Here is a 27,171-nt window from a genome sequence, read left to right on the forward strand (position 1 = left end):
TTGTATAAGTGATATTTAATTAGAAAATGACGAATTGCTTTTCGTAGGGGGGCGCAAGGCATAGGAAAATTACCAAAGGGGGGCGCGGATGAAAAAAGGTTAACAACCACTGCCCACTGGTCTAATATATTATTAAGGCACTCATTCCATTTTTAACCACATGGCGTTGTGAAGCGTAGTTCAGCGCAACGAGCACATTAAAATCGAAACATCGTAATCGTTTAGAGTATGACGATTATTAGTTTAAGAACCCCTGGCCTACAGTAGGAAATTTAATAATGTTATTGATTCATAACTTTGGTCACATTACGAAAATACATTATGAGCAAACGTATGGTATAGTTATAGGTTTACGTATAAAATCAGTGCTGTAATGACTTGGCTTAGTGCACTTAATTCGTTGTTTTTAAATGACTTGACTTGAGAAATGGAGTATGACGATTATGCTTATGCAAAGTGGAGCCGCATTTGCAAACACTAGTGGACACTATGCAACTATCACACTCAGACTTGGACAACTAGATAATTCTAGTTTTCTAATTCAATGAATTAGAGCAAAATGCGGCTAATTCTAATTCTAATCTAATTTGTGAATTACTTGTGTGCTCTAATTCTAGTTTTAATCTAATTCAGATTTTACCAAATATCCTACTTTGTCCAACGACATTTTTAGTCTCTTAGTGGAAACAAAGATTTTGAATTCAAACTCTTTGGTTGAAACGTAATTTTCACGGACTAAAAACCAAATGCTATGCTAAAATGCTTAAAAATTAGCACACACATAATTGACATGCACATTCCTATTAAAATACTTTTCGATTTAAATGTAATTGATTGTGAACAATAAAATGTAATTTTAGTTTAAATTCTAGTTCAAATTCGTTTTTTTAAGAATTCGGTAATTCTAATCTAATTTGAGAAAACTCAAAATGATCTAATTCTAATCTAATTTAGAAAAACTGAAATTCTCTAATTTTAATTCTAATCTAATTTTAAAAAGCTAAAATAAATCTAGTTGTCCAAGTCTGATCACACTGGATGTGATATATTGTTGAAACAAATTACTCGTGTGTTAAATTCAATTTCATACGTTACTAAAACTTCCTAAAATGATGCGTAACTAAAACTTCTTTCATATGTAACTAAAACTTCCTAAAGGCAATCATTTTGTTGCAAATCTGTAGCCACAGTTTTCTGAAATTGTGTATAATTTACGCATATTCGCTAGTGTTACGTAATTACAGCATCATTTAAAATATTTTTAATCCTAACCGAAAACAATATGGGGTCGCAATATAAATTCTCATTTCATATTGTTTAAATTGGGGCCGCTTATTAAAAAGGAAGACCACTGTACTAGCACACTAATACCAGCTAATTAAGCAAACCACTGGAACAATTACATGTTATATTAACGTAACAATTACAGTTACATCTAACGCAAGAAAATAAAAACGTACATCAGGTAACACTTTTCATCAAGCAAATCAGACCAGCACAGCCAACCTCTAACCGTGTAATATATAAAAAATGTTGGCTGACTAAAAAGCGGGACATTATGGTATCATCTGGACGCCAGAACTAAGCCCAAAATCCACGACTGTTCCGCTTGAACCGGGGGTGCATAGTAAACCTATCTATGAGCATAAAATAATATTTTACTTAGAAAGGAAGAACAGGCTCAAATATTACTTGTAAATTTTTTACTCTAGAAAAGTCAAAAGTGGCTATCCTAGAAAACCTAAAACTAGAAACACATCTTATATTTGCCTTTCTTATAAAACGGGTCGTTTAAATACTCATGCTCTTAATGTAATAAGTTGTTTACAGCAGTCAGTTAGGATAATTTCTGAAAGGGTTATTGTTGGAATAGTGCGCCAACAGATTCAGAAATTAAACTTCCACGAAACAGCTTCCTGTCGGTTTTAATGGCATTTTTATTTATATAAGACATTTCTAACAACAAATCTTGCCAAAATGCACCGGTTCTATATGTGAACTTAGGATATCACGCGCAGAAAAACACATTGTAAATAGATTGATTGCCTTTGCTTTGCAGATTAATCCCTTCCACCATGATTTTTACTCCATGATCTCAAGCAAATTTATTTGAATAGCAGTTATTTCTCTACTTTTCTTCTCTTCGGCGGCAAATAGTCGGGATTTGACTTGTTGGGATTGGTGAACCACTTTCCCGACACATCGTTGAAATTCTCACATGCCATGATGGCGGAGTTCGGCACCTAAAGGAATACAGCCTTAGTATTACTAGCTAAGCTACTACCGGTATATTCATTTACAAGAGACCAATTTCGAGAGTCTTTGACATTTTAAATTCTGTAGCCCACGGGGAATATGGATGTCGTCATTATGGCGTTTTAGACACGAATTTCTCCCGGGTCTTGGTGAATTCGTAGAATCAACAAACAAACAAACATCCAAATTTCTTCCAAATTATATTAAAAATTCCATTATATCTGACAATATAGGACTCTCTTATGCGTGTTCAAGCATCACGTTTCATTTCACAGCAAACTAACATTCATCAAATCTAAGTTGAACAGCAGTTTATAAAACAAAATAGGAACCAAACTCCCAAAGCTAGCCACATTTCGTAGCAATATAAACTCTAGAACAGCGGTTCTCAAACAGTGGGCCATGGCTCACTTTTTAGTTTCATAGTGGCTTGGGGAGGAATTAAAAAGGAACGTAAATTTATTGTTCAGCCGCAAGTATCTCACTAATGCACGGTTGAATAAATGATCTGTTTTGAAATATGTTCTGCTGTGTTTTGTTCTAAAGCTATTTTAAAGTTTTTTCTTTCATAAAAATATTTGGGCCACATAATTTTTTTGCAACGTAAATGGGCCACGAAAGAAAGTAGGTTGAGAACCACTGTTCTAGAATAAAGTAATCTTTAAAAAAAGGAAAGAAACACAAATATGAAGTCCCAGACCAAGCCGTAAGTTGAGGAGACTAATCCAACTTTATGAAATCATGTTAAATGAAAACACTTAATGACTTAAGTCCAAATCAAGTCATTTGCCCAACATACTTAGGTCAAGTCATGTCATTTTACCGAACTGACTTAAAAACAGTGACTTAAGTGAAGTTATTAACCCAAAACCGTTTCAACACTGACGATCCTTACCACTTTGAGGGGGGTGTATCTGGCGTGATGGTGGTCCACAACCGGGTCGTTATCGGCTTTGTTGTAGCAAGCAGTCATTGCCCACCGTCGCCTGTCGCTCTTGTTTTGGTCACTGCGATGCAGCAAGTTGCAGTGGAAGAACAGCGCATCGCCTGCCTTCATCACCACTGCGTCTTTCTTGAGCACCTTAGCCGCCTATCAAAAAAACGCCTCTTTCGGTTAAGCGTCAAGACTTGCAAAGTTTAGGTATCGGAAAAAGTAATGCGGTTCCCGGGTATCCATTCTATATTGATCTATGTTTTCTCTAACATCGGTTAGTTGTAAGTTTAGCGTAAACGGGTATTCAAAATCAGCTTTTCTGTCATAATATATAATGTTGAGTTGTAAAGTGCTGGATACTCAATTGCTATAAACTCAAATATTTAGCTAATTATGACTCAAATTCCGCTTTCAAAGCGGCCAGACTCATAAAAGACTTTTTAGGATTTAAATACAGGAAGTTAACAATAAATTCAATAGCGATGCAACATGACGTCCACAGGAAGTTTAAAAGTTCACAGGTTCGGTTTGTAATAAAATACAAGTTGTATATGTAAACAGGCAATTCTCAACGAAATCCCGATTTTCGCGCAAACATTGCCGATCCCGCATACCGCACTTTTACTGCGCTTTAACCTTGCATCAAAATGTTACTTTTTTCCCCTGCTATCACAATCTACCTCGTTAACACGCTCCATGTCAGCTCCCGCCTGGTCGCCGCTTCTCACGTGATCGACTCGACCAAGTTTGTGCGAGCCACGCAGAACCTGGAGACAGCCGTTGCCCAAGTCCATGTCGTCGATCGCTATCGTGACGGACACTACATCGGGAAACAGCATGCCGTTGCGGTACCAGTATCTGTGCATTATACAAGTACGGAAGTTCATTTTTATCAGTGGTAGGCTATAGTAACGGTGCCCGTCCGATAGCAAAGTAATATAAACATTCCAGCCAAAATTTATGATATAACTGACTCATTTTCACTTGGTGTTTGTTTTTCAAATGGCATTCTACCAATAAGAGTAACTAAATTTCCAAGCTCTAAAGAGTTTTTTGTCAACAACCCAAAAAACATAACATCTGCACATTTTTTTGACTAATTTTGCTTGTTTCACTATAGTAATGGACATCATTTGGTATCAGGTCAGCTTTTCTAGGAAACGTTGTTCTACGCTAGATTTTGTTCAAGTTTGTTTTACCCATAATCTTGGTGCCATTGGAACTGGCCTCCAGTTCTGGGGTTCTTCATGACGATTTTGGTGTGGTAGTGATACACTTCGCCATCCATCAGCTGAAATAAATGTTCAAATTTAGAAAACCCAATTTTAGGGGTCGTTATTCTTATTGCAGGCAAGTACAAAAAGGTTTTCTTTAACGACAACTACTTTACAAAGCTCATATAAAAAATAAATTACCATCTAGTTATAAGCGTATAGTAATTTACGAACAAAACGATGGTGCACAAAAAACAATTTAGGGTTAAACACCTATTTAGGACCTTGGCAAAGAAAAAGGGCCACATTTAGCATTGCAAAACAGAACAGCGCCTCAATGTACGTCGTAAGAACGTTAACTGAAAACCTAATAAACAATGGCACCATCACTCGACTATAGGGATGTCCGATACTTAATGTACTATTCTGATACTAATACCCGATATTTTGGACTAAAAATAATTAAAAATAACCGACTCTGGGGAAAAAACTAAACCCGAGTCCGACTCCGGTCAAATGTGCGATTTCGTCCAGTCCCGAGTCCGGCCCTGACTCTAGAGCTGGTATTCCGCCAATTTACGTAACTAAAATAACGTGGATATTCAGCAATCCACTTATAAGGGTGATGTATAATTCACTCACATACAATATATAGTTGGAAAATATTCCATCATATGCTATTTCACCTTTACAATTTTCAGTTGGCGGCCATATCAGTTTTAAAATTCGGTACTGCGCATGCGCATGTCGGACTCGAGTAGTTTTACAGTTTTACGTGGTCTTACTCGAGTCCCGAAGCCGACCTCAGCAAAACAAACCGACTCCTCGAGTCCCGAGTCCGACTCCACACCCCTGCTCAAATTTTATCAATAGAAGTAAAATTTAAACATTCAAAGGCTTTTTTTTTCAGGTAAATAGGCAAAAATTTGCCTTCGTATTATTTTCGATAAATTTTCCTTTCGAACTTAAATCGCTAAGTTGAATCGCAAATCATGGCTAAAAATCCTTCGTTGATTTGGTACCGCATCGGCATGGATACCACCCTATAGTATGGAACGAGTCCCGGTACTGCCAATTGTCATCGGGTATCGGCTCCGATCCTACAGTTTAGCACATTCCTACACTCGACGGCTTCGAACAGTTAAAAGCAGTTTTCTCGTCATCGCAAATCTGACGTTCGCCGTGAGGCACTACTCACTCTCTTGCAGGTGTTAACCATTCAAAGCCCTTTTTTCAGGTTAATGGGCCCAAATTTGTCTTAGAATTAAAAAGTTTACAGTTAACTCCAGTTGTTAACCTCCAATTATTTTAATACATTTGCCTTTCAAAATTGCGTTTTATCGCAAATCAAGGCTGAAATCCCTATACGTTAATTTGGCATCGCATCGCCACCGATCTCACCCTAGTATCGTGCGAGTAACGATAATGCAAATTGACATCAGGTATCGGTTGCGACCCGATATCACCGGACATCCCTATACACTCGACGGTTTCAAAAATTTCAAGGTAAGTTTTCTCGTCATCGTTAAACTGACGATCGCCGCGAGGCACTACTCACTTTCTGGCAGGTGTTGACCACTTTTTCGCAGCGGTTGATCATCCCGGTCAAGTCATTGCCGGGGTGGTTCCAAAGCACCATGCCCACGTCCATACCGTCGCCGTCGTCCTGCTGGTAGGACTGCGCCATCAACGCAGAGTCGGGAGCCTCAAGACTTTTATGCAGTTTCTTCACTTCATCGTTGGTCAGTAAATTCCTAAACAGAGGCCGAATATGTCGACTTTCAAAGATAAGGTTTTTTGGATTGGGATACAACATCTCCAAGTAGTTTCGTTACTTATAAAGTGGGCCGGGCGCCAGGATTGAGAAATCCTGTCCAAACGCACTTATCGTTAAACTGGTCTTAAATACAAAACGTTTATTAGAAAAATATTCGAAAATTTATGAGGGGGTATTCCTCATAATTATGGCCATTTTTCTTAGGGAATGAAGTACGGCTGTGTAAAGCACCACAATTTACAACCACTTCCTTGACACATTTAAACGTAACAATATTTGTTTTGCGTGTGTGTAGCCTACAGTGGATACCATAGAACTTATGTTTGCTATGAAATAAACTGGAGAGGTGTTACATTTAATACAAAAGCTGTATTAAACATCTTATCGATTCACACAAAGCGAAAAAGTGCCGTTATATTACGGTTTTCAAAATCGGGTTAAACAAACTAGAAATGTAGGATTCGCTCGAAGCGCTAAAAATTTTTACATTTACGTAAAAGATAGGCGAAACGTACAGTTTGAGGGGGCCATGGCCACGTTCCCCCTGGATTCGCACCCGCAACCTACGTAGTTGTGTTTTTTTTTGGCTGCAACGCGCGGAAGATTGAGCAAAACAATAAGATTGAGCTAAAACAATTGCGATAATAGTAGATTCGCCTCTAAAGTTCACTATTATTGATTTTATCCAAGGGTTTTAAAACGCGTAGTGCCGTCACTGTTTTCTAAGTGGTTGCCTGTGAACGCTTGCTTTAGCCTACCTGATGATAATGTAACCATTTTCCCAGAAGTCCTTTTTCATTTCCGAAGTCACAATCAGAGGTTTACCTTCTTTAAACTCATACATAAAGAATTTTCTTTTCTTTCTTCGTTCAATTCAAAAAGCTTTGCGTTCAATCAATTGATGAAGTTAGTTACACCTGCAATGCTACTGCAAGAAGTAGCTGAAGTTGATGTTTGTCAAAGGTTAATCTTTGACTAGGTGCATGGTCCATTCTGAGGAATCTTTCTGTCACGTACTATTCTATGTACTGCAAATTGGTCTCTTTAAAATCCTAATTTTTTGAAAGGGAAAATGATCCAGTTATTTCCTAAAATGCCCATTCAAGGCAATTTCTAAAAGCTTTTTTTTTAACATTCTTTGTCATTCCCGATGAGCCTATTTAATTATTCATTAAAGCGACGCACACCACATCGGAAAATAAAACGGTTAAATAGTTAGATAAGAGGTAGGCCTACCTTAGCCTACCATGAAACTTAGTCGATTAGAAAGGTAAAAACGCAGATACGAGACATGGGCCGCAATTATTGCATATTACTTACAGCGAGTCGAACCAAACCTGAACAGGAACGTTATAAACCGTCTTTGCTTTTACTAAAAAAACTATCGCGTATTGGTTTGCTGCTACGAATCGCAGGATCACCAGAATACAGAAAAAAATTGCGGCACTATAAATTATTTTGCTTTAGAACGATAAATCAAAGAAATCCAAAAATAATTATAATATTTGTTTAAAGTTTAATTTTTAGGAAAGTACCAAGTTAAAATCCAATGATACATTTTATTAACTACGTTAACTTGTTTGTTCTTAATTTTGTGGTTTTGTTAGAATAAATAGGTTTATCTAGGGGATACATAACAAAAAAAAATTATATATCAAATTTTATAATGTATTTTTTATATTTTAAAATAATTAAAAATTATTTTATTTCGTATTTTTAGTGTCGAGATTATCCATTATTGACGAAAAACGTTGGCTTAGGAACTTTAACAAGCAGAGCTATGCATGCTTGTAACTTCTAATAATCTAGTTAATGCTGCTAAAATTCTTTTGGTGTAAATAAACTCAACTGGCGTAAGCGCAATTGAAGTTAGGGCGTTCGTCTAGAATCCTACCACAACGAACATTATTAGGGTTAGGGTGGCGGTTAGCGTTTGGATTTGGGTGAATCCAGTAATAGTGTTAAACAATATTACTTGACCTACCCACACCCAAACACTAACCGACATCCTAACCCACGTATTGTGCATTGCTTAATAATTAATTTAACGTTGTGGTAGGGTTCTAGACCAGCGCCGAAGTTAGAAATCTGGGCGCTGGTCTAGAATCCTACCACAACAAAACACCACTTGGGTTAGGGTGCGGGTTAGCGTTTGGGTAAGGGTGGGTCAAGTATTATTATTAAACAAAGAATATAATAATACTTAACCCACCCACACCCAAACGCTAACCCGCACCCTAACTCAAATTTTGTGCGTTGATTTTAGAACTGTGGTAGGATTCTAGACCAGCGCCGAAATCTGTTAAGATTGTTTCGCGAAACTGCTATAAAAATTGGGCGCTCTTTCACTATTGTACGTAAAAATTAATAAAAAAAAAAATTTCTTCAAATGCCGCATACCACAACACATATTGTTTGGGTTAGGGTGCGGGTTAGCGTTTGGTTGAGGGTGGGTCAAGTTATTATTAATAATAAACATAATATTACTTGACCCACCCTCACCCAAACGCTAACCCGCACCCTAACCCAAACAATATGCGTTGTGGTATGCGGTATTATTATTATTATTTTTTTTGCTTAACTTTTCACGTACAATAGTGAAAGAGTGCCAAAATTGTTAACACTGCAGTGAAACTTCCAAAGTATTTAAAACAGTTTTTCTACCATACCCCTAAAAAAAATTGCGTTCAGCTGCAACAAGGTAATTAAATAGTAAATACGCTAACCTTCAGTCGCCCTCATTGTTTTCAGGCGAACCATGGTTTCCACCTGATCAGGGCAACTGTATTAGAGCTGCGCAAATTGTAACAGCTGTGCAATTTTAAGCTGCATAAACATCTTAACGCAACGTCCATCGTTTCCAATCAAACTACTTGTCAAATAAAAACTAAAATCTAAGAATAAATTGACAATGTACATTTATATAATCATTTCCAGGGCGAGAACAAAACATGAAAAATGTAAGCAGCTGAAAATGGAACAACATTATTTCTCAAATTTGCATGCCTAAAAATTTGAGTGTAAATTTTTGCAAGTGAGCACATTTTACGGCGTTTTTCACCAAATAAATCGCTCTGCTCCTACTAATGTGAGAGATCTTGGCGTGAAATTCCATGAACTGCAGCCTAGGTTGACATTATTTTCAACATGTTGAATTATTGAAACAGCGTTATTAGGTAAATCCAAGTCAAAAAACTGTTGTCATCAAGCTATTTCAACATTTACCTAAACCAATATATGTGTTACTTTAATTTTCATTTTTAGTTAAAATATATTTAGTTAAATTTCAGATAAACAAAAACAATGGAAGCTGTTTTGAAAAAAATAAAGATCAAGACCGGGGTTGTCAAAAGAATAGCAAAAGAAAAAATAATGTACAAACAGGAGGCGGAATCAATACGAAAAAAGATCGAGGAAATGAAAGCAAGTGGACAGGATGAATATGATATCAAAAAGCGAGGTGAGGTTCTGCAAGAATCAGAAATGATGGAACCTGACTGCTGCAAGAGACTTGCTGCTGCAATTGAAGAGCTTTCAAACCTTGTAGACCAAAATGAAGAGTTGAAAGACAACGAAGTGTATCAGACTGCAAAAGCTGTGCTCTTGGACGTACAGAACTAAGAATGTCATACTCTGCAAAGATTTATCAATTGTTTCCAGCTGTTGTAATTGTTGCAACCTTTGTGATTTAAAACAATATTTTCGTTTTGGGATACATCATTACTTTAAGTTCTCTGAATATTTACACGATTTAAATCTGTTAGAAAAATCAAGTGCTAGTTATTTATACCATAAGGCGTTTTTGAACATGTTACTAATTTTTATTTTTCATGTATTAAAGTAGAATGCAGAAAAACAGTTGATTTTTATATTAGATCAGTGTTTGTTGATTCGTTAATTGTTGTGATTTTTGTAATTTTAGATCTAATATTTTATCTAATTCTTTGTAAACTGACTATGAAGAACTTAAAATTGCTTCATCGGGAAAGCTTTAAAGTTTTGCATGGAGCCTCTCTTTATACAAATGACAATGAAACCTCAAAGTTTTTTGTCTCTGACCATAAAGTAATAGAAACTTATGATGCCTTAACAAGGGAAAGACTGCATTACTTTGATCTGAGTGAATCTCAGTATGAAATTGATTGTGAAAGCCTTGAGATTGTTGGAATGCAGTTCATGTATGGGGAAGAACAACTATGTGTGGCTTTAAAGCATGGAGAAATTGTCCTTTGCAATACAACGGATCAATCGGTAGAAAGCGGTGGTATTTTGGATTGCAAGTTATCAGGAATGTTTTGGAGTCCGGACCAAGAAATTGTTATTTTTACAACTGACCGTGATAGTGCAGTATTAATGACTCATGACTTAGACCCAATACTTGAAATTGAAATTAAAAGTGACAAATTTGGCGATGGAAGCTTTGTAAATGTGGGTTGGGGAAGCAAGGAAACCCAATTTCAGGGTTCTGTGGGAAAATTTAATCCAGAAGCAAATAATGATATTGAAAAAAGTAATTGTTTAAGAGATGACAATCTTACGAAAGTTGCATGGCGTGGAGATGGTCAGTATTTTTCCATCAGTAGTCGTACTGCAAGTGGACAGCGAATAATCAGAATATGGAATAGAGAAGGCGAACTGCAATACACTGGAGAAGAACTTGTGGGGTTAGAAAGTTCTCTAACATGGAAGCCTGCAGGTGCTTTAATTGCTTCCACCCAAAGAAAAGCTCATCGTCATGATGTTGTCTTTTTTGAGTTAAACGGTCTTCAGCATGGTGAATTTACCCTTCCTTTTGAGAAAGATCAAGTTGAAGTCACTCACCTGGTCTGGAATTCTGATTCAACTGTCCTGTTGGTGGTTGCAAAGGAACTTGATATGGCTAAAACTTCCAAGTCATATTTGCAACTGTGGTACTGCTCAAACTACCACTGGACTCTCAAGCAGAGTATTGAGTATGTTGAGGATATTGCTCATGCCAGCTGGGATTTTGATGATTCCTTGACACTTCATGTACTAACATTGAACAGACAATGCCATTGTTATAAATGGTGTAGCGAAATAAGTAGCAGTGAGGAACCAGTTTGCTTGTCAAGAAAAAAAGAAGCCTGTACTGATCCTTCTTATGTAGCAGTTGTAGACGGAAGCATTCTTAAGATTACTCCTTTCAAACATATGTCCGTTCCACCGCCAATGTGTGCCTACCAGCTTGAAATGAAACATCCAGTAACTGCTGTTTGTTTTTCAAGTTGTCTCACCACAAATAGCAATGTTGCAGTTTTAAACAATCAAGGACAGTTACTTATATTCGACCATGGTGAGAACGAAAAGTCAGAGGAGGCAATTTTAAAAATGGTTTGTGCTGGTGGAAAAGGATTTTCTGCAAATATTTCCTTCTTATCTTTAAGGTCTGTCTTTTGTTTTGACAAAAATAATGTCCAATTTGAATGGCAAACAATTCGCCACTTACTTTGGGTTGACCAAACCACCATTATTGCTGCGGCAAGTTCTAGCAATCTTGATCACATCTTAATATGCTCTTTAAACAATAAAAATGTTCAATGTGGCAAAATATTAGTTACTGATGGATTTGTTGTTGAAATGAATGCATTTTTCAGTGATACATGGCATGTAGTCTATCAAACTAATTTGGGCCACATTTTTCATTTTTCTTCCAATGTCGATTCTCCAAATTGCACTTCACTGTATTTTGAAAATCCTATTATCCTGGGAAATATGTGTCCAAAAATGCGAACTTGTTCCTTTTGTGACACTCAGACTGGTGTGGTAGATATTGGAATTCTTTCATTGTCCCCTCAACGTCAGTTGTATTTAAATGAAACCCTGATTAACAGTGAGTGCACTTCATTCACAGTTCACAGTGGGTTTGTTTTACTGACGACAAGCTCACATAAACTTGTGGCCATTTCTAGAAATGTTTCATTAAGTGAACTGCAAAAGCTTTATTCAAAAACCACAAAAAGTGTTTCCAACACCCTAGTAGTAACAGAGATTCCACGCTCTGTGGAAAGGGGTTCTTCCATTGTAACTGTAACTCCGCAGGACACAAAGGTGGTTCTTCAAATGCCCCGTGGTAATTTAGAAATGATACACCCCAGAGCCCTGGTGTTAGCTGTTTTAAAACAAACTCTTAACAAAAGTGAATACCAAAAGGCCTTCATCATTATGCGGAAACACAGAATTAATATGAACTTGCTTTATGATCACAACCCTGCAAAGTTCTGCAGTGAAGTTGGTGACTTTGTGAGCTCTCTTGACTCAGCTGATCACTTAAACATATTCCTCAGTGACCTACGAGAGGAGGATGTAACCAAAACATTATACTCACAGTTTTATTCCGGGGCCTCTGGCGGTACGGTGTCTTTGCTAGCAACAAATACAAGCAAGATTGATGCGATTTGTGACATTGTATTGTCGATTCTGTCCCAGAGGGATGATAACAAGTATTTTCTGTCAATGCTCACAGCTCATGTGAGAAAGAGTACACCAGAAATTGACGCTGCTCTTACAAATGTGAAAGCTTTAAAGAGCTCGCTAGATCCTGGAAGTAAACTTGTTAGCAGGGCTTTGCAGCACTTGCATGTAATGGTGGATGCAAGGATTCTGTACAAGGAAGCATTGGCAACACATGACCTGACACTTGCTCTTATGGTCGCACAAGTTTCGAACGATGACCCAAAAGAATACTTACCTTTCCTTAACAGCCTACAAGACATGGAAGAAAATTATCGTAATTATTCAATTGACATGTTTTTAAAAAAATATTCGAGTGCTTTGGGATACCTTGCTAAATGCCCGGAAAAGTTTGAAGAGTGCTTGGATCTGATCAAAAACCAGCAACTGTACAAAGAAGGTTTGGCAGCATTTGGCCGATTTACGTCACAATACAAAGAGGTATGTAAGATTTATGCAGACCACCTTGCGTCCGAGCAGAAGTACAACGAGGCTGGGATTATTCTTATGCGATGTAAATTGCGCAAAAGAGCCCTCAAGTGTTTTACTGAGTCCGGTAATTGGCAACTTGCCTTAAATTGTGCTTCTTCCATTCAATACACACCAGCCGAATATGTTGCTGTTGCACGTGCAATCGCAGACAGACTGGAGGTAAAGAATAACTTTGTGGACGCAGCTGCTGTGTTATCTCGCGAAGCACAAGATGACGAGACTGCAATATCGGTCCTGGTTAAAGGTCACAAATGGGCTGATGCGCTTCGTCTCATACAAACCAGCAAGCAAGAAGAACTAGCTGACTCGTTAGTTATTCCCGCCATGTGCGATCTCATGAATTCGTTTGTGTCCAACTTTAAATCGTACAGGGAGCAGTTTGACCGACACTACACGCGTCTGCTCAAAGTCAGAGAGATAAAAAAGGAACAACATTTAATGGTATATTTAACGTTTTAATTCTTGTGCTTAAAAAAATAGTAAATATACAACCCTGATAAGTAACAAAAGCATGCTTTTTAACAATAAAACATTGTAAAGTAGGTTTTGTAATTTTTTATTTTTTTTTTTAAATTTACTGTTTAAATGAAATTGCAGTTAAATTTAAAAAAAATTGCACAGGCGATGATGAGCGGCGACGGAGAAGGCGATCTTGACTCGGACATCGCTTCCGACTTCGGAAGCACCATCACCTCGTCCAGCCAGGGGAGCAACTCGAGCCGGTCATCCGGAAGAAGCGCAAAGACAAGGAGGAAGCACGAGAGAAGCAAGTTTTCTCTCCGGGAAGGATCTCGTTTCGAGGAGGAGGGTCTTCTACAGGCGCTACAGAACATTGCCAAACACGCGCTCGCTTCCAAGGAAGACGTCAACGATCTTATCCTCAACGCCGCTCTGTTCTACCTGGACGAGGAAGCTTCGGCGTTGCAGAACCTCTTCCAATCCACGATGGAGCTTTTCTCAAAGGTCTGCCCGCGGATTTGGACGCTGCCTGATCCCGAAGAGATAGGCACAGGTCCACAGTCGACTGTTAACAGCATTCTGGCCACGCGATCGGCAGTCGTTCGCGAAACGATGAAGCTGTCCGACCTCGAACTTTTCCTGCCACCGAAAATCGACGCCAAATTGAGGATCGGCATGCACCTCTACGCCACGTGATACTGTTTCTGTCTCTTGGTGTTGTTTCTGGGTTTGCGCAAGTTCGTGGCTTGGTGCGGAGGAAGGGGGTTTAAACAGCACCATGAAGAGCCACGTTTAATGATTTATTATTTGTGCTCGCCTGACGGTCGGTAACACTAACCGCAAAACTACGTTTACTGCCAATACAAATATCACAGTTCCATTTCGTAGGCAATTTCACCATGCTTTTCCTAGGCAATTTCACCATTTATTTTTTTTTAATGTTCCTCCTTCCGAATTGCGGGTACGCGGTTGTAATAAATAAACTTTGAAACAGAGATTAATGTTATGGTTATTTTTGTTGTTAGAAAGCTAAAGGTTCTTAACGTAAGTTGAAAACACCAAATAAATGTAATGTTAACATTTAGAGTTTCGACAACCTAGAAGTACCGAAATGCTAACTTTTTACTAGAAAACGTTCTTTTCACACTTCCGTAGAAAAATAAAATGTGATTAGTTTACAAAATTATTTTAAATTAAACGCCAGCACAGACTAAACATACATTCTGATATTACAAATCAAGATACATAAATGTACATTTTATATCGCATCTATGTTGGCGCAAATGTTTGTAAGGTATTACCTACATTTTAGAATTAGCACAAATACAGTCTTAAAATGATCTTTTATGCTTATCCTTGTATAATGAATCCGGTAGGTGTCGCTCTAACTACAAGCTCATCAGTCCGTTACAACTTATAGAAATGAAACAAAAGACAACTGGAGATAATAGTCAAGGTCAACTGGCCAATTAGGCTACGAAACTAACATGATATCAATTTTTATTAATTATTATTGATTGTAAAGCAATCCTCTTTATTGGTTTGTGAGCATTATTTAGAAAAAAATATGTTATTAACTAAACGCCATATAGGTTATTGTACGCTACTACTTATAACGCAGTGTTTCTCAACCCACGGGTCGCGACCCAAAGATATGTCGCCATTTATATTTGTTGGGTCTCCAACTGTAGTATAGTATTATATGGTTAGATTTATTTGGATTGTTTCTGAGCTACATTTATTCAAAATTAAAACAAAAATGGGGAAAGCAATAGTAACTCACGGTAATTAAATTCGGACTCATTAATGCTAACGTGCTATGTTTGTTCGCTTACAAAAAGTTCAGTGAAGAAAATAAGGTCGCCAATGCGTCATTGTTCTAATCACGCTTAACGTTTGGGCCGTTGCGGAAAAAAGTTGAGAAGCACTGGTTTACTTTAAACAGGTGCAATTGCGGCTGTACTGGAAAAGCGCAATTTCAATTGTGTCCCTTTAATGGCACACGTTCAACCTTTCATTTACGCCGAATCAAAAGTTGTTAGCGTGGGCAACTCCGTGGCTTTTCTTTGCATTCGTCAGGTTAGATCTATAGCCGGCAAATGTTTTTAAGCGTGGCCCTAGGGCAGGCGATGGTAAACAGCAGCAAATTGTGAGGCGCCTCGTGTAGACAAATCGACTAAAATTATTTTAGCAATACCGCGACCGGCTTTTTGGCGGAATGCGCACGTTTCGGCCGACAATAACGTAGGCGTGATAGAGCTGAGACCATCAACGGGTTAAATCAATAAAAAGTACACTTTTCCGATTTTTATCGAATTGCTGGAATCGCTTAGGTGTATCATTGACCTGTAAACACCTGCCACCTTATTCTGCAACTTTGTTTGATTTAATTGTGTTCTAAGCGAAACCTGGATTCTGTTTAATGTTGTTTCGTGGATAGATGTATGCCACGCAGGTTTGGCGTATTAGGTCGCTTAATCCGTAGATCAGGATCGTGCGCCTTCTTCATTTTCACCTTGGCTGCTTAACTTTATTTTTATCTGTTTTTCGCAATGAATCACCGATCGTTTTTAATTTAGGTGTATGAAATGTAAACACGGAAATTTTCTAATTGAAAGTTTGAGGTGAGCTCGCTTTATACGAGTCAAATTGCATTTGGCTAACAATCGCTTTTATCGTATAACATAAAGTTGTGGATCGGCGGCAAATATCAGTTGAACTCATTACGACATACAATTAGCTGTGAGGTTACGTCTGTCAACCTACAGCTACAAAACTATGTGGTAAGTAGAAACATAGTGACAATCAACATTCAACATAGCAGACAAATGAATAATTTTGTGTAAAACATACAAGTGTTTGCAAACTTTGAAAAAATCTGATCCTCATATTTATAGCCTATTTGCATTTTCTGATGACCTAAAGCAACGGGGTGGTATCACTCTTTCAATTTCGCAAGAACAGTTGGATTTCAGACTGCTTTTCATTGGAATGTCATCGCAAAACGCTGGACTACGGAAAACTAAAATAGTGTTCTAAGTCTCGAAACTTATCTTTTTAATACATTTTTTGCGCGAATCCTCGTCCTTACAATCAGGCTATTGTTTGGTTTCTCTTCAATAGGCCCCCGTAGACCGTTCAGGGTCTACGGACCCCTAGTGAAAATGTTCTCTTCGGATGCATATAATTGTTGATTGTAAGAATTTTTGAACAAGCTATGTCGCCAAAAGTTCAAATATTCACTAAAGTTTACGCCTTTATCGAACACTTTTGCAACTGTAAGACATGTTTTGCGCCCATTCGCGTGTTTTCCAAATCTTGTCAAAGTTGGGGTTCTCTGCAAATCGGCTCTGTCGCTTTTCAAGGTGCCGAGGGATATAATTGTAGGTTGCTGACATCAGCGATTAGAACGGCGCCTTCGTCGGCGCGACACTCCTAAGAAGAGACCGACGTCGAAAACCTTTCTAAACCCTTTAGTTCGCCACTAAACCTGGGTGCCGAGGTGCTATGATGATCGCGCGCAAATGCACGGGAGCTGCAAACAATACACTGGATTATTTACGAATGTCGTTTAATTACCACCATGGACGTTACAATGTGCAAACGCCCTGCGACGCCGCGGGGCTCGATGAAAGCCGTTTTTCGTAAAATGTCTAAATACATAGTATCGGCGCGACTGCCTAGAGTTGAATTTGCATCTGCGGTTGTGCGAACAGCCGTAATAAGGCTTTACCGCATGTTTATCAAAAAATAAAACTTTTTAGCGCGAAAGACGGCAATTTTCTCACGCGATGGCTATTTATTCCCGAAGTGTAGATATTAATTCCAAAACAGACATCATAAACTATACATTATAAATGTAGATGATATTTGTAGAACTATACGCGAAATTACTAAAAATATATTGCTCAAAAAAATGAATTTGTTTGTATACCTATTTTGAGAACATATTCACCAGACAGATGCAACACATACGAAACTCCCTGGCCCAATTTACTATTGTTTTAGGTACACCACACTGAGCTTATTGAAAACAATCTTACTTTGATTAAAAACGCTTATTTTAGAGATGATTAATAACGGTTGAATTACATTAGGAGTCGCAAGCAGGAATAATAATAATCAATTGTAGTAAAATATTATGGAAACTAATTAGCGACTTAAAACTTCGTTAACCGTCTTAGTACCTTCTAGCAGTTTTCTTTAATTCGACTTTAGTGGTGATGTTTATCTCGAACGTGCGGCATAACAAGGCAATAGTGCAACGTCGGCACCTCTAAATCCCGCCTTTAGTGACGAAGGGCCTAAGGTGCAATCCGCAAACGAGAGTGCAGATTCGCGCGAGAAAAAGGGGATTCGGGAAAAGGGAAGAGAGCTCGCCTATACCGCAAACCAGTTCAGGCGGGAAAAAGTGTTCGCTATATCCGTCAATTTCTTTGCCTGAAAACTTGTTAGTTGAAGACCGTAGCCGGAGAGTGCGGTCGAAAATAAAGTATTGGTGCTCTGTTGTCCATTATTACACCCACGCAGCGGCGTTTAAATACGAGTTATCCTGCAATTTGTTTGCAACACGATTCCACGAGGGAAATTCAAAACGCCAAAAGGAGGTCGACTAAGCGGTAAGTTTTTCTTAAATGGTTGGTTTTCAAACGTTTTTATATGGTTTTATACAAGCGACAAATTTGTGTGGTTTTAATCAATAATACGCGAATTGTTTATGAGAGAAACAGTCAGAAAAGCCATTTGGTAAAGCGGTACTATATATGGTTTAAATAACTTTTCTAGATGCAGCATGTTCACATTTTTTGACTTTTGTTTCGTCTCGATTGTATTTTCTGTAAGCGCCCGTGTCACAACTTGGTTTTCACACGAACTTCAAATTCCGTAATCCGTTTGTAATTAGTGGTCGGGGCGATCGACAGATCAATCACTGAACGGAAAGTTCTAACGCGTCGACCCAGTCGAAATAATATCCCGCTCCTTTAATTGTTTAAATACAGGCGGTGCCCACCGGGGCAAAGTGACCTTCGTAAACCCGGTGTCGTTTTGGCTATGTGTACCTTTCTCATAAGCGGCTTCAAGTTTGTGATCAGGCAGAATTTCCCTCTCATTAAAACGCCGCCCGCTTCCTGTTCAATTTTCACACCACGAGTGGATAAAAAGAGGCTATCGGCATTTGCGCGAGAGTTTAACATTGCTTAGCTGGCAAGTAAACCGACCGGTTTTCTTGTGTTGATGCACGCGTTTGATGCGTAGACGCATAAATAAATACTATTTCGAGACAGACAAGTTCACTTTTTGGTGATGTTTTACATTAACATTTTGGGCAACATGCACGAAGTGTTTTGCTTGCAAAAATGTAGCAAAATAATGATGAAAAAATATTTTTTTATTACGTAAAATAAAATATAAGCATAAGAAGTGGTAGTTTTATTTGGTCGCTTTTATCTCAGTAACTCACATATATTATTATGCGCATTTAAATGATTGCCACTATTTCACGGGTGTGCATATAATAGTGGGGTTCGTATTTCCAAGTTCGGCTCGCCGAATTACGGATTAATGATAAAAATTAGGAGCGTCACTTGACTTGTCGCCATCCGCCATCTGAAAAAGCTATAGAGACGAGTGCCAATTAGGTCATCCTGAAAAGTTACATACATGACAAACAAAACGGTCGGCCACCTTTTGCAGGCTTTCGCTGCCATTGGCCAGTCCTCGGCCATTTTCCCGGCTTCAGTTTCCATCGTTAGGTTGGAAAACGGCGCTAAGCCTCAGTGAAAAATAGCCGGACGTTGGTAAAGTGGCCGTGAATTCCGGCTGGTTGCGGCTGCGATAATAAGCGGTCAACCGCACGGGCGCAGTTCCGACGCTGACGCGATCCGTTGAAAAGCCTCACGGCACAGGCGAGGGCCGGTCCATGTCGGTGGAAGGCACACAGGCAACTTTCCTGCCGACCAATGTCGGTGACTTGCCCGCGGGCTAGAGTCGGCCTAGTAGGCTCGGTGTTGTGCCTTGTCTTAACCTGCTCGCTGCCCGGCGCCTGGGTCTCGACTCAACCAAAAGCAAAGTTCTTCTTCTTGGCTTGTTAGGGATGAAGACTTATATTTTTAAGCGCCGATTGAAACGGTAACTAACCGAGACGTTAGATAAGACGAGCCACGCCAGGTCAAGTTCGGGCACCTAATCCTACCGGAGGCAATGTCATTTTCCGAGTGACCTATTGAATGTCGTCGTTTTGAGCGATTCGCGCTCTCCGCGTGTCGAAATAAGTTGCTAAACAGGTTGGAAGGTTTCAACATGCAATGTGCGACAGAGACCTACGAGAGTGGCTGAAAATAAATTAGCTGTCGCAATTCGCTAATGGCGGCCAGTGCATATAAAATAGTAGAGCACAGTGGAATATGTGGGGACGTAATTTACAACCGTTATCGCTCGAATATGCAGTCAGGAGCTCGGCAATATGTTGCCTGGAGCGCACGGCCCGGAACTTAATGTATATGCGTTGCAAATATTTCATACCAGATAACGATCGACCGCCGGCTTTTCACTTTAAATGGAGAAAATCGCCAAATCGACTCAGGGCTAGTCACAGTGTATTCTGTTTGATCGACGGAAACATTTCCTCCTTTTTAGATAAATTTTTTATTTAACCATCGATAAATCGGTCGTTTTAAGCAAATTGTTCTCCTTTTCATGGCTAGGAAAATTGCGTTTTCTTCGAATCTATTTGCGAGGTTTAACTTTTTAATCTCGTCTTTTTTAGTCACGTGAAAAAAATTTTGCCACACTGCAAATAGTAACAAAGTCCATTTTCCCCGTGTTTTGAACGAAGGTCGCATTTTCCATTTCCATTGCTTCGGTTGTCAAAGCAAAGTTTAATTAATCTTGTTTTTATAAAGGCGTCATGGAGTTGCGCCACCTTGTGGCCGTTTTTGCCTTTTTGTGCTGTGGACACGCCATAGCACTGGATGTTTTTGATCAAGAATCCATAAAGGTATGTTGAACCGAGTTATACATTGATAAACAGTAACAAAAGGCTAGGTCATGTTGTTTTATCGGCAGACCATTAATGACTTAGATTAAAAAAAAACTGTCACACACTCTGGCATAATACTTTTTGTTGTATATATTTAGCACTTATACTTAATTTTTCCTTTAAAAAAAAAGAAAATTTGCATTTGAAACATCAGGCCTTCAGTATCCCTGTGAAAGGTTAACGATTTTAGAGTTAGGTTCAATGAAGTAACGTGCGGCCTTATAGTTTTAAATAAAAGAAAACGGTAACCGTGAATGAAATACGTTTTATTTTACAGCTTGGAACTTTCAAAGAGGTTTATGGCGAAAAACTGATGGTGACGGCAACTCTCGACGAGAGCGTGCTCTCTTGCGCGACTGACGTCAAAGACCGGATTGCATGCACACATAATAACGGTATAGGTGGCGCAATCGAGCAGGATGTTTGCTGCTCAAATCACGTGTAATGGCCGACAATTTATTCTTTGTAAGCTGTAAAACAGTCAGCGTTGTTGTACTACTGATAAAAAGCGCATGTCACATTCCAAAGTAAGTCAATCAACTCATATAACCGCAGCGTTTTTGTAAATAGTCTACAATTGCAAAGACTTCTATTCTATAGTAATTTTAAACTTGCCACAACACGCAATAAGGCGTAAGAGGCGCGATTTATATTTCGTCGATCTTAAGTTGCCATTCGCTGCCCTTTCACCGGCATTTGTCACTGCCAGATTTATCTTGCGTGTATGGCCAAGTACTTTGCCGATCTACGCACATTAACAGGTTCGTCGACTGTTTTTGCAGAAACCGTAGCCGAGGACGATCAGCTGGCTTGCTCGCTCACTTACAAGTGTTGCTACAACGCGATCGAAAGCGCCCGGAATCCTGGCACGGTAAGCACGTGGAGAGTCACGTTTTTTCCCCAATGACGTTTGGCTCTGATGTCGGCTTTCTTAAATTTGTGCTTTTCTCAACACGCGGTTCCCTTGAAATACAAACGTTTACTTGTGTTTCTATGATAGTGTTAACTAAATCAAGCCGCTTAAAATATAAAATGGAAGCTAAATATAAATGGATATTATTTTCTAGTTTATTTTCTATTTGTAAAAGCGATAAACCTTAAAGTTTACTACAATAGTGTTCGATCTTTATCATTAACGGTTGTTTCCTGTGTTTAAAGCGCTGCGGAAATGATAAGTTGCATTTCGATTTCTCGCAACGCAGTGTGAGCTTTGTTTTTTAAGATTCTTGTTTTTAAGTTTCAAGATAATCAAGTTTCACTGGCACAAACAAAAAAAAACATTCGTAACGATACGCTGGAACCCAATCTACTTTTAAACAAACAACAAGCAATGTTTCTCTTTCCGCAGCCCGCCTGCTACCAATTGAAGGAGCCAACCTCCTACAAGCAGGGCGAGGGTGGCGGCGGGGTGCAGGTCATCCCGCTCACGTTTCAGGGCCAGCAGATCGCCTTCCCGCCCAACGTCATACCCGGAAACGTGGTCAGTGTCGGCTCGCAGCCGGAATTCCCGCGAGACAGGGGTGAGTGACACAGGTTTTATTTCAGGCAAGGGAAATTCGGATGTTCTGCAGTTTCTTGTGGTTTGAATAAAATTATGATTGAGTTCTCGGGTACTTGACAGTACGGTTACTCGGATTACCGAAAGTGGGTCGTTTGGTGGAAGTTACTTTTTACGCGTCAAAAGTTACCGCTTTGTATACGTAATACTAAAAACTAAAATATGCTATAGGCGATAGCACCGCTCCGCCCGTTGTTTTTGCGGACGCGTATTCGGGTGTGATTACAACGACACCCGACCGCCGTAAGGCTTTAACGCTTTCTTGTTTCACAGTGGTCGCCATCAGGTATAAAGATTGGATATTCACCTACTACCTGGTACGACGCACCTACAGAGCTGCCCAGATCGTGGCAGAAAGGGAGGGAGCACGACTGCTGGTCATCAACGACAAAGATATCCAGGACGCAGTCGACACCCAACTACGCAACACAGTCGGTCGCATCAACTTCGGAAGCTGGAGCAACATCTGGGAGGCGGGATATTGGATCGGTGGAAGCGACGCGGCCGTCGAGGGCCAGTGGCGTTGGGGCGATGGTAACCTGCTCTCGCGTATTCCGCTGCGCGGTTCCTCGATCGGTTACGAAAACTGGTACCACGCAGACTCGGTCGGTTATGTGGAGCCCAACGGCAACGGTTTTAACGAAGAGGATTGTTTGTACTTGAGTGCGCGCGGAACTCCCATTCCAAACTTTCCGGCGCCGCTCGGAAGGTGGTTCGACGGCCAATGCAGCGACACAAAGTACTTTATCACCCAGAAAAGAGCCACTGCCCCGCCACCTGGTAAGTTGGCCTTGGTGTTGTGCTGTAGGACGTTTCTTGCTTGTTTAATCATTGAACCAACTTTATTGAATAAATAAACTGTTGCTACCAGGCATAGTAATACAAATCAAAAGCAGCTCCTCTGGTAATTTAACTAATTACCAAAAGAGCTGTTTTTGATTTGTACAACTTTATTAAATTTAATATAGGCATTTTCACAGCACTACTTTTAGGAAACTACCAGGTTTTCTAGGGGAACTTTTCGTGCGTGATTCACTAAAAGCGTGGTCGGCGCCAAAAATTGTTAATAAATCTATGGGGTCGATTTTATCAAACGCTGCAGTTCATACTAAGCTTTTTGCACTTTCAGATCCGTGTGATGCCAACCCTTGTCTGAACAATGGCCAATGTCGCAGCCTTGGCGCCGCTTATTCTTGTATTTGCCTGGGTGGATTTGAAGGCAGCCGCTGTGAAATTGATCGACGTCCAGTTGGTAAGTTGGTTCTCCTGTAACAATTAACATTGAATATTTTACCACTGGTGACAGCCCGATTAGTTTTGGCTACGTTTTTGCATTTCCCTTTTCATCACATATGGCATAGTATAGGGTCTATTTTAAATTCATTCAAGAAACGGTAAGGGATTTTAACGAATATCAGCACGATGTTTACTCACTTACTTAACACTCATGTAGCCTGCTGTGTGTGGCCCGCGAAAAGTGTTGTGACCCAAGATTGCAGAAATCTTTGAACACACTCTGATATATATTGACATATTTTCAATTTGAACGCTTGCTAATTTTTTTTACACAGATCCATGCTCAAACGACCCTTGCCGAAACGGGGGCGCCTGCCGCAGCTTGGGCAACACCTACCAATGTTTTTGCATCGGCGGATTCGAGGGAATCAACTGCGAGATCGACAACCGCGGAAGAGGTTGGCTACAGTGTACTTATTAATCTCATACTGCTACACAGTGAAGATGTTTACTCACAATATATTAAGCACTTAAAGTTAAACATGTAAAAAATAAAATCGCTAGTTGACTTTTCCTGCTTTTCCCATATTTGCCATAATGCACTTAAGCTGCCATAAAAAAATTCGACCGATATAGGATAATTTTCAAATTTCATGGTTTCAAAAAGTGTTATTTTGTACAATGGCACGGAATAGACAAAGCTAAAACTTATTTGATTTTTTCGTTTTCCAGACCCTTGTTCGTTGGTGTCTTGTGGAGTCGGTCGGTGCATTCAAACAGGCCTCTCGTACAGATGCATCTGTCCAGCAGGATATGAAGGAAGCAATTGCGAATTCGACCGCAGAGGTAAGATCAACATATTTGATACAGCGAGAAAAACAACTCACGTTTGGTTAATTTCCTAATGGATTAAAATGGGTTACGTTGTATGCTCCTGCCCCCGCCTACATTGGACACTAAAATAATTCAACAAATATACGAAGCCATCGAAAAGTCAAATGAAAAATGTGACTCTGGATATACTTTTAAATATAATATTTATTTTGATGTGTGATCCTTCTGATAGCCTTAGTGCTTAATGGTATTTCGTGGTTTTACTCTTTCAGATCCGTGCTCTGGAAACCCGTGCGCAAACGGAGGTGCCTGCGTAAGATCGTCAACACCTCGTCAATATACCTGTCGATGTCTATCGGGATACGTTGGGTCGAACTGCCAATTAGGTGAGTTGTCCATCTAAGTCTAAAGCAATGCCAAAGTCTTTGGTTGGTACAAGTGTTGAATTTACCACGCTGAGTGATGTTAAATAGTTAAAGCAGCACACTAAATGGGAGTGACAAATTGTACCAATGTTCTAATGGTGTTTATAAGTAACTATCAAACTCAGTCATTTTATCTGATGTAAAAGAGAAAACTTTATATTACGACTAAAATCGCTTTAATTAGCCTCTTTATTCTTTAATTAATCAAATAAGTTCTAACTTTGTTACTATCCTCGATCATTTTAAAGAATATATTTAAGTAATATGACTTATAAAATATAGTAATTCTTTAAAGCACTTAAGCAAAGTTTGTTTTACTTTTCAGTTATTCCAAGGATAACAACAACTCAGGTAATCACTTTTATACTTTTTTGCATGAAAACGCCTTTTAAAAGACTTTTCGGTAACCTTATATCATTTAAAGCTATCATGTTTGTATGGCCGATTCTTACACTTGTTGTTGCTTGATTGACCAATGGCCACAAATCTTTTTATTTGCAGAACCCCTTCAATGTCAGAACAGAATGCTGTCTCATTTCTCAGCCGCAAAGGTAAGAACTGAGAACATTTTACAATATTAACGATAAAACAGCTAATCCAAAAGAGGGTCTTCGCTTGAATTGGATGGGTCGCTGACTACAGTAGTTGTATTTGGTTAGATTCATTAAGACAATAATTTCTTCTAAATATTCTGCGAAAATTCAGAATATTAGACATGGGTCATATTAATTAAATTCGCACTCACTAATGCTAATTTATTATATTGTGTTCGCTTATAGAAGTTCAGTAGGATAATTGGGTTGCCAAAGCTTTGTTGTTGTACCTATACCATTTGGTTTTTGCGTCGTTACTACAAAAGGTTAAAAAACACTGTCCTAACCGAAAGCGTTAAAGTTCATTTTGTTTCTAACCCGAAAGCGTTTTTTACGCTTTATGTGCCGACGTTTTCCGATAAACCCACAATGCGTCTTATAGTGTGATCTAAGCTTTATAGTTTAGTAAAAAAAAACGACAAACCTTATTTTGCCATGGCAGAAGCCAATGCGGTCCTACTGGTATCTCATCGGACGATTGCGTTTCCATTCGAGGATGTTGCTACGACTACCAGCAAAACGATTGCTTCCTTCCACTTTGTAAGTCGCTTATTATTTCTAACTTTACAATGAAATGAACGAACGATTTTTTTGCGAACTTTTTTGGATATTTAAAGTCTTAAAAATTTCTAAAATATGAATAGTAGTTTATAGTTATACAATAAAATCGAGCGGAATCCAAGTTGTAAACAGTAACCTTTTTGCAACGTAGTAAATACCTTTTATCTATGTATAAGTACCTTATTGCACTACCGAATACAAGAAGATTTCGTTTGATCGTATATGCAAGGCAATCGTTAGCGCTGTTGGCGTTCGAAAGTCAAGATTTTTTAAACCTATTTTGACGTAACACAGCGGCGTCTCTCTGCGGAACGTTTATCCCAGCCACGACCCCCTTTATCCCAACTATGCCACCAACAACCCAAGCCCCACCTCCCATCACCACACCACGACAAGACGTAACAGGCAAGTTATTTGTGCAACTGAGTGCAAAGCTGTATACGCTTTTATTTGGTTATAAAGTGCTTCATATGAATTTGTAGGATTCTAAGGTTGCGTCAAATTCTATTTTCTCGCTTGTAGCCGTAGTAATTAAATGCCGTTAACCCATTTTTAAATAAATTTCAAAGACTGGATTTTATAGAGTTCTACAAAAACTTCGCCAGTCGGAATGCAATTCATCTGCAAAATTCTGTTTGCCACATATTAAAATAGGCATTTTTTAGTTATCAAAGTTATGTTTTGTGATGAACAACGAACATGAAATGTAAGACAAGGCAGAATGTTTCGAACCTAAAATAATCTATACCGTCGGTTTTGGATCGAGACACTAATTAATGTTAAACAGTCATGCAGAGTCCTTGGCGAAGCAAATATTTTGTGGCTTTCTTACAATAATATTTGGATTAGAGCTTAAAATCTTTGCCGAGCCAGCGTCGAATATTGCATAGCGCGGTCACCGCTACGAAATTATCTTCTCGTACATCAAACCATTAGTTTTGGCTCTCTGCAGTTGCAAAACAAGTCGTTGTATAGTTTTATTTATATGCAATTGGTTCATAAAAACTCAAGTGCAGCATCGTTTTTTCAGTATACTTGCTTAGTTTTTGTCTCTAACATATTAAGACCGATTCAAGAATACGCTAATGTTGTGCGATTCTTCTTATTTATATCGAAACAGATATGCGATATTTTTACAAATTATTTCGATCGTTCGGTCCTCCAACTAAAAACAGTATTACTATACTCAAATAAGCCAAACTTATGCAAATGGAAGTTGCAATGTATATGCGTTTAAATAATTTCCAATATAATTTACTTATTTTCGAGAAACTTAAATTTGTAAGGTAGAAGACGCTTTTGGGGGTCGCCTACCATATTGC

The 27,171-nt window shown here is 38.9% G+C and overlaps 2 protein-coding genes and 1 pseudogene across 2 annotated transcripts in view; all 3 read left to right on the top strand.

The window, feature by feature from the left end:
• The first annotated feature begins 9,450 nt into the window (after positions 1-9,450).
• Positions 9,451-10,104, top strand: LOC146163836 (tubulin-specific chaperone A pseudogene; annotated as a pseudogene).
• Positions 10,104-14,516, top strand: LOC146163837 (elongator complex protein 1-like). Its single transcript, XM_083382671.1, has 2 exons — positions 10,104-13,585; positions 13,766-14,516. Exons 1-2 carry the CDS (start codon positions 10,139-10,141, stop codon positions 14,297-14,299), a joined length of 3,981 nt encoding a protein of 1,326 aa, XP_083238797.1. The 5' UTR covers positions 10,104-10,138; the 3' UTR covers positions 14,300-14,516.
• Positions 14,517-18,077: 3,561 nt separating this feature from the next.
• Positions 18,078-27,171, top strand: part of LOC146163838 (uncharacterized) — a 120,984-nt gene continuing 111,890 nt past the window's right edge. Inside the window, exons 1-14 of the mRNA XM_083380604.1 lie at positions 18,078-18,222; positions 20,506-20,600; positions 20,920-21,037; positions 21,425-21,513; positions 21,991-22,162; positions 22,474-22,980; positions 23,330-23,452; positions 23,772-23,894; positions 24,169-24,282; positions 24,543-24,656; positions 25,021-25,046; positions 25,197-25,246; positions 25,731-25,828; positions 26,144-26,254. Of these exons, the coding sequence (XP_083236730.1) occupies positions 20,511-20,600; positions 20,920-21,037; positions 21,425-21,513; positions 21,991-22,162; positions 22,474-22,980; positions 23,330-23,452; positions 23,772-23,894; positions 24,169-24,282; positions 24,543-24,656; positions 25,021-25,046; positions 25,197-25,246; positions 25,731-25,828; positions 26,144-26,254 (1,735 nt within the window). The 5' untranslated portion in view covers positions 18,078-18,222; positions 20,506-20,510. The remainder of the gene's footprint in view (positions 18,223-20,505; positions 20,601-20,919; positions 21,038-21,424; positions 21,514-21,990; positions 22,163-22,473; positions 22,981-23,329; positions 23,453-23,771; positions 23,895-24,168; positions 24,283-24,542; positions 24,657-25,020; positions 25,047-25,196; positions 25,247-25,730; positions 25,829-26,143; positions 26,255-27,171) is intronic.

The sequence above is a fragment of the Ascidiella aspersa genome, chromosome 2, assembly GCF_963924565.1.
Source record: "Ascidiella aspersa chromosome 2, kaAscAspe10.2, whole genome shotgun sequence".
Taxonomy (NCBI): Eukaryota; Metazoa; Chordata; class Ascidiacea; order Phlebobranchia; family Ascidiidae; genus Ascidiella; species Ascidiella aspersa.

Bases quoted from the DNA above. Each gene is read 5' to 3' on its own strand.
- LOC146163837 (XM_083382671.1), top strand. From the start codon at position 10,139: ATGAAGAACTTAAAATTGCTTCATCGGGAAAGCTTTAAAGTTTTGCAT. The intron at 13,586-13,765 runs GTATATTTAACG...AAAATTGCACAG, and splicing joins AAAAGGAACAACATTTAATG to GCGATGATGAGCGGCGACGG.